The sequence below is a fragment of the Phoenix dactylifera genome, chromosome 15, assembly GCF_051530095.1.
Source record: "Phoenix dactylifera cultivar Ajwa chromosome 15, Ajwa_hap1_PhDact_Kaust_v1.1, whole genome shotgun sequence".
Classification (NCBI taxonomy): Eukaryota; Viridiplantae; Streptophyta; class Magnoliopsida; order Arecales; family Arecaceae; genus Phoenix; species Phoenix dactylifera.
Window position 1 is genome coordinate 20094276 of NC_143204.1, and position 6000 is coordinate 20100275.

A 6000-nucleotide genomic window follows, 5' to 3' on the forward strand; every position below is an offset into this window, starting at 1 on the left:
GGTATGGTCTGTTCTCATCATGAGTAGGAGTGGTGCACAGCTTGAGCTCGCTTATGGCGTGCGGTGGAGTCCGTTCTTGGGAACGGCATAGGCACACACATGGGTGCGGCCGTTGATGAGGCCGAGCTTATTAAGGTTGCATCGGGCATTTGGTGAGGTCGGCTAGACGGGTGCTGAGGCTAGCCTAGCATTCCAGGATTGGAGGTGTATTCGGTGGAGTGCCCCGAGCTTGAGGGGCATGTTACTGGAGAGGATGCCCATGTTTAGTCGGGCGAGTCGGCGAATACAAGAGGACGTATTACTAGAGAGGGCGCCCGAGCTTGGTCGGATAAGTTGGCAAATATAGGAGGGCGTCTCGGGCTTGGCCTGGACACATCAGCGAATACAGAAGGGCGCCCCAGGCTTGGCCGGGGCGCGTTGGCGATTATTCGAGGTCGTAGGAGCTTTCGGTGGAGTCCAAAGACGGGCTGGTTCTGGGCTGGATCGAGAACACGTCCGGTCGGTGTTGGTGTCTGTTGGGCCGAAATTGGGTGGCCCTTTTGAAGTGGGCCGGACGATCCATTTTGCTCCCCATCAATACCATCAATCACTTGCTTATTTCTGTAAGCTTTATTTATCAAATGCGTATCTCAATGCACTGGTATATAAATGAGGGGGTGCGATTGATGGTGTGCAGGCCGCATGGTGCATATGGTATAGGTAATAATTTCTCTTCCGCTAAGAGGAACCCAGAAGAAACAAGAGTAAAAAGTATTGCTCATACTGCATGCGTCATATGGTTGTACGTGCATTCAACAGTAGCTGCCGATTTCCATAGATCTTATTTATCAAATATGTATCCCAACGGGTATCATAAAAATCAGTGGTCCTTGCCGCGTCAATGGCTATGCTGGCGTACAAAGCGCAAGCAATAATTTCTTGAATAAAAGACATCAGCCTCTTCGTCTAGAAAAGCCATGTGTTGCTCACATGGCACAAAGTAAGGAGAGGAAGAAGGGCGTGGATAGGAAAACCAGTTGGTTGGATGCAAGGTGGTCACAAATGTGGAGGGGCCAAGGGAACCATGGCGAGGGGACAAGTTTGTGCGTGTTTGCATGTGGCGGGCATGGTGGGACATAAGGAGAAGGTCCTTGGAGAGGAGGAAAGTAGAGTAGAAGGAGAGGATGAGGGCGGAAAGAGAGGACCACAACCTCTCTCTTCATTGATCAATCTACTAATTGACTTCTATTGTAGTAATGTAGAAAATTTCAAGCAATCAAAAATATGTAAAAAAAAATTTGTGATTTATAAGATAAAGTTAATATGTACACTATATACACTGTGTGGCTATACATACCATCAATCAAAGTTACTTATTTATGTAAGTGCATATCTCAATGCGTCGCTATAGAAATAAAAAGCTGTGCAGGCCATATGGTGCATGTAGTGTAAAGAATAATTTTTCATCTGCAAAAAGAAGCTAAAAGGGATGAGGGTTAAAAGTATTGCTGATGTTGTATGCATCATGCTTGCGCATGCCATCTAATAATAAATATTGATTTCTATTTGTCTTATTTATCCAATATGTATCTCAATGTGTATCATAAAAATTAGCTGTTTTTATTGGCTGCCTCAATGGTCATGCTGGCGCATAAAATGCAAGCAATAATTTTTGCAATAAAAGACAACAGTCTCTTCGTCTGCACAGAGCCGGCTCAATCCTTAGGCAATTAAGGCGGTCGTCTAAGGCTCCGGCCCAAAGAAGGTCCATTGTAGGAAAGGCCTCAAAGATAAAACATAAAGAAAAAATGTCCTTCTTAGTGAGTTTGCCTTAGGCCGGCCCACTGCAAGGACGACTTCAAAGACAAAACAGAAAGAAAAAAAAGATTATTTCCAATGAGTTCGCCTTAGGCCCCCAAATGCCGCTCCTGCGTCTGCAAAAGCCCCGCGTCGCTTGAAGTAGAGTTTAATTCGGATACGATCATACGACTACAGATCATCCCAAATCCTACGGACCGTATGCATCAATCTTGTATTTTCTAGGGGCAATTTGGTCAGATAGCTAATATACTTTGCCCTAGCTTCACGGCATTAACACAACCTCTACTCACCATTGTCCGCAGATTAATTCGCCAACCAATAGGAAAACAGCTTCTTGGTCTAGCTATCCGACTCGCTCCCCAACTTCGGATCTAAGCCGTTGGCTCTGGCACCGAGAAACACAATTGGAGAAGATCTCAGCCGTCCATCCGTTGCCACGCGGAGGGTCCAACCTCGCTAGGAGAGGCCTATAAATAAGGCTCTATTCGCTGACGGTTGGCAGTTTGGTTCTCTTGTCAACGGGATCGGGGCTTTTGGGTTCGAAGCTTTTTCGAGAGGGAGAAGCCGAGAGAGGTAAGTTCTAGCGCTCGTCTTCTATATTTTTTTTCTTAAGTTTGGATTTTGTTTTGGTTCACTTAATTAGGTGTTTTGTTATTGGAATCCTTCGATTAGGATTATAGCTTAAGATTTCTTCCTTTTTTTTTGATTTTATGGTAGGGATTTGAGTTGCTAGGGCTTGATTTAGGTTTGATGGTGCCTGAGAATTTGGGGATGTCGTTTTATTTCTAGAAAGATCGTTCCTTTCTTCTTTGTTTTCATGGTTTGAGATTTTCTTTCATCGATTTGTGGTAATTGTTGATGCGGTGTGGAAAATTGGGACTTTTTATGGTGTCTTGCTATGGATTTGTTTCCAATGTTCGTTCTTTTCCGGTTGTTTCCCTATTGATTGTTCAATGGCTATTCTTTTTATCTGTTTTTGTTTTTGAAGGTTATCCTGCGTTTTTTGAATGATACAGTTTTGAAAAAAATTCTTTGTTAGAATTGCTATGATGTGAAGTGGGGCTTGCGTGCATATATTATAAAATTTTGACACACTTGCGATTCTATGTGTTTTTAGGCGCCAGGGTTTTACATTTTGACTGTGTTTAGAAAATTAAAACTAGAAAGCAAATTACCAAACTTGATTAGGGGATTTCTTTTTGTTGAACTCTTGAAGCCGCTGAGCTATCTAATCTCTTTACCTAACTTTAGCGACTAATTATTATTCTATATTATTCTGTAAGTGAAGTTATATTAGGAGAGTAAATCAATTATTTTAATGAATTATGCTTGGTCGTCGTATTAGTTGTAGTCCTATGAAACTTGGCACAAAACTATGAGGAATTATGGAAATATTCTGATTTGTTCCTTAGATTAATCTATAGTTGATGTAGGTATTAAGCCTGCTAGTTATTTTGCATCTCCTGTTTTTATTATAAATTGAACTATGAGGTTTCTGGCTTCGGTTATGCTAAGAACATAAACTTTCGGATTTTTTTTTTTTTTTTGAGGGAGTTATGCTTTGTGGGGCCCTGTTATAGGGGTTGATGGTTGATGCTGGTAATTGCAGGAGCTTTTGAGAAAGCATGGTAGTATTCTATTGGGATTGTAGAAGGGTTTTATTTATTGGATTTTGTTTTCCTTCTCTTCGTCTGCATTATTGTGTTAGTTCCATGTCTTATTTGTGTGATTATCATCTGTTAAATAAATGAAAATTATTGGTGGGGTGGAGGAGAATCGAGGAGGTCATTTATCTTGGTTTACTAGGCTTTGGAGTTTTGTTGGGGGGAAGACTTTGGAATGTTGATAATGCTGATATGTTTGCAGTGAATCTGTAGATCTTGTTACCTGCTTTTTGGGTATAAGATGGGGGGGGTTTTGTTTTGGACTTCATTCAGTTAATGGTGTTTTTTTCTTTTTTTCTTTTCTTGTTTCTGTCAGCAGATGGCTCGTACCAAGCAAACTGCTCGCAAGTCTACTGGTGGGAAGGCTCCTAGGAAGCAGCTTGCCACCAAGGTTTAGGGATTATTACTTGATGTTGCATTGGGTGTTCTTTCCTAAGTTCACTTTCTCTTGGACACATTTACCATTGCAATCATTTGCCTATGAAACTGTCTTTTGTTGTTGATTGTAGGCTGCTCGCAAGTCTGCCCCCACAACTGGTGGAGTGAAGAAGCCTCACCGTTACAGGCCTGGGACTGTTGCTCTTCGGTATGTGATGCAATCTTGTAGTTCATGAATGTTTCTGTTAGTGGTGTCTTCTTTGTTTAGATTGGTTAGAGTCGTGCACTGGATGTGTTATTTATGTGTTGCATGATGGTGGATCATGACAGTGAGATTCGCAAGTACCAGAAGAGCACAGAGCTTCTGATTAGGAAGTTGCCATTCCAGAGGCTTGTCAGGGAAATTGCCCAGGACTTCAAGGTGAGAAATTAGGCTCGGTAGTCATGGCACTAAATGTTGCATTTCATTCAAGCCTATATTCAATGATTCTGTTCTCATTTGGGCTTCTGGGGTTTTTGCAGACTGATCTGCGGTTCCAGAGCCATGCTGTGCTTGCCCTGCAGGAAGCAGCTGAGGCATACCTTGTCGGTCTGTTTGAGGACACCAATCTGTGTGCCATCCATGCCAAGCGTGTGACCATTATGCCCAAGGACATTCAGCTGGCTCGGAGGATCAGGGGTGAAAGGGCTTAATTAAGATGGCTCCAGTTATGGAATTCAAACATTGTGACATCTGCAATCTATATTTCTAGCTTTTAGTAGTGACTGTGGGACCATTGTATTTGTTTATCTGTTCAGTGTTTCCATGGAACAAAAACAAGCAATTCTAGTTTAAGTAGTATCTAGGACAATGTTGGTTGCTGCTCTGGTCTTTTATGTTGCCTGAAAATGGTGTCCTGTGATTGGTGACCTATAATTTGTCGTTAGATCATCCAATTGACTCATGGATGTGTATCTAAATGTCTTTAATTTATCTGGTCTGTGTTAGTAAAGGATAAGTCTTGGATGCTGCTTTGGTCTTTGTGCTATGCCTCTTGGATCTTGCAGATTGTCATGTCATCTATCGGATTGTTGATCAGCCTATATCTAACTCATTATTTTTTTGCCGTAGATGCGAATATTGATCCTGTCTCATCTGTAAGGTGAGGGTGTCTTTCAATTCTGTTTTCTGGAGTTTGTTAGTAGCACCTTAAATTTTTATCGTAGAACCATCCCCAAGCTGTTGGTTTGTCTGTGTAGCCTGGGTGATGGAACCTCTTATTTTTATGCTATGCTGCTGTTTGTCTACTGTTTTTGGTACTTCGTGGTAATTTGGCTCGAGTGGGTAAACGTTATGCTTCTTGGTGAGATGATTTCAGTGGAAGTTATACGTTGGGCTTTTCATTGTAAATCTGACAGTATTTGTATGTTGATTTTAATATTTCGAAAGTGGGTTATATGTGAATTTTGAATGTAAGTAGGGAGATTTGATGTGTTGGTGAAAATCTTGTTCCATCCCCGTTTGGTGGTGGTCTGGTGGGGTATTTTTTGTTCGAGATTGAATTTTTTGATTTCTGGTTTTCCTTGGTAAAATGATGAGCAAAATTATGTCTAGTCTTTGTATTCGAAAAAGTTAATTTTTAAGTTTTTTAAATGTGAAAAATTATTTTTATGTTTTGTTAGTGATAGTACTGCATGAATTAGGCATGCAGGTATTAAGCAGAGTTGGTCACGGCTTGAATTAGGCAAAAAAAATGTCAAATTTCAAATAGATCCGGCTCCAAGCCTGACTAAGTATTACGGTTGATGTAGACTAAGTATTACGGTTGATGTATTTGTGGATCTAACAGTGGCTGCCGGGGGTGGCACTTACCTGATTCAAAAAAGCAGGTGGTGTTGGCTTTATTATTGGAAGTGAAAGATTGTGCGACACTCACGGTTGAATCCACCTTCAACTCGGCTTGGTAGATGTAGCTTTTTGGGTTCATGGCATGTGTTATGTTTGCAGAAACCATTACAAGAGCAGGTAGGCTGTTACATCAGTATATATTGACAGTAGTTTGACTAAATCTATGCAAAGTTCTTCCTGGACCGCACCAGATCCTGATGAACCTTTCCAGAATCATTTGAATTTTGCCTAGCATCAATAACCTGCCTTTACTTTGAACCAGAATTGCCT

The 6000-nt window shown here is 41.4% G+C and overlaps 1 protein-coding gene across 2 annotated transcripts; it reads left to right on the plus strand.

Moving 5' to 3' along the window:
• The first annotated feature begins 2233 nt into the window (after positions 1-2233).
• LOC103707960 (histone H3.3) lies at positions 2234-4851 on the plus strand. 2 transcript variants are annotated; one of them, XM_008792698.4, is made up of 5 exons: positions 2234-2373; positions 3784-3855; positions 3974-4050; positions 4173-4263; positions 4365-4851. In XM_008792698.4, the coding sequence occupies exons 2-5, from the start codon at positions 3784-3786 to the stop codon at positions 4533-4535; spliced, it is 411 nt and encodes a 136-aa protein (XP_008790920.1). In that variant the 5' UTR covers positions 2234-2373; the 3' UTR covers positions 4536-4851. The 2 variants fall into 2 exon arrangements, with proteins under 2 accessions (XP_008790920.1, XP_008790921.1); XM_008792699.6 differs by having other exon boundaries at positions 2286-2373; positions 3781-3855.
• Positions 4852-6000: the final 1149 nt, after the last annotated feature.

Coding starts and splice junctions, on each gene's coding strand:
- LOC103707960 (XM_008792698.4), top strand. CDS start 3,784: ATGGCTCGTACCAAGCAAACTGCTCGCAAGTCTACTGGTGGGAAGGCT. Junction 3,856..3,973: donor GGAAGCAGCTTGCCACCAAG/GTTTAGGGATTA, acceptor TGTTGATTGTAG/GCTGCTCGCAAGTCTGCCCC. Junction 4,264..4,364: donor AAATTGCCCAGGACTTCAAG/GTGAGAAATTAG, acceptor GGGTTTTTGCAG/ACTGATCTGCGGTTCCAGAG.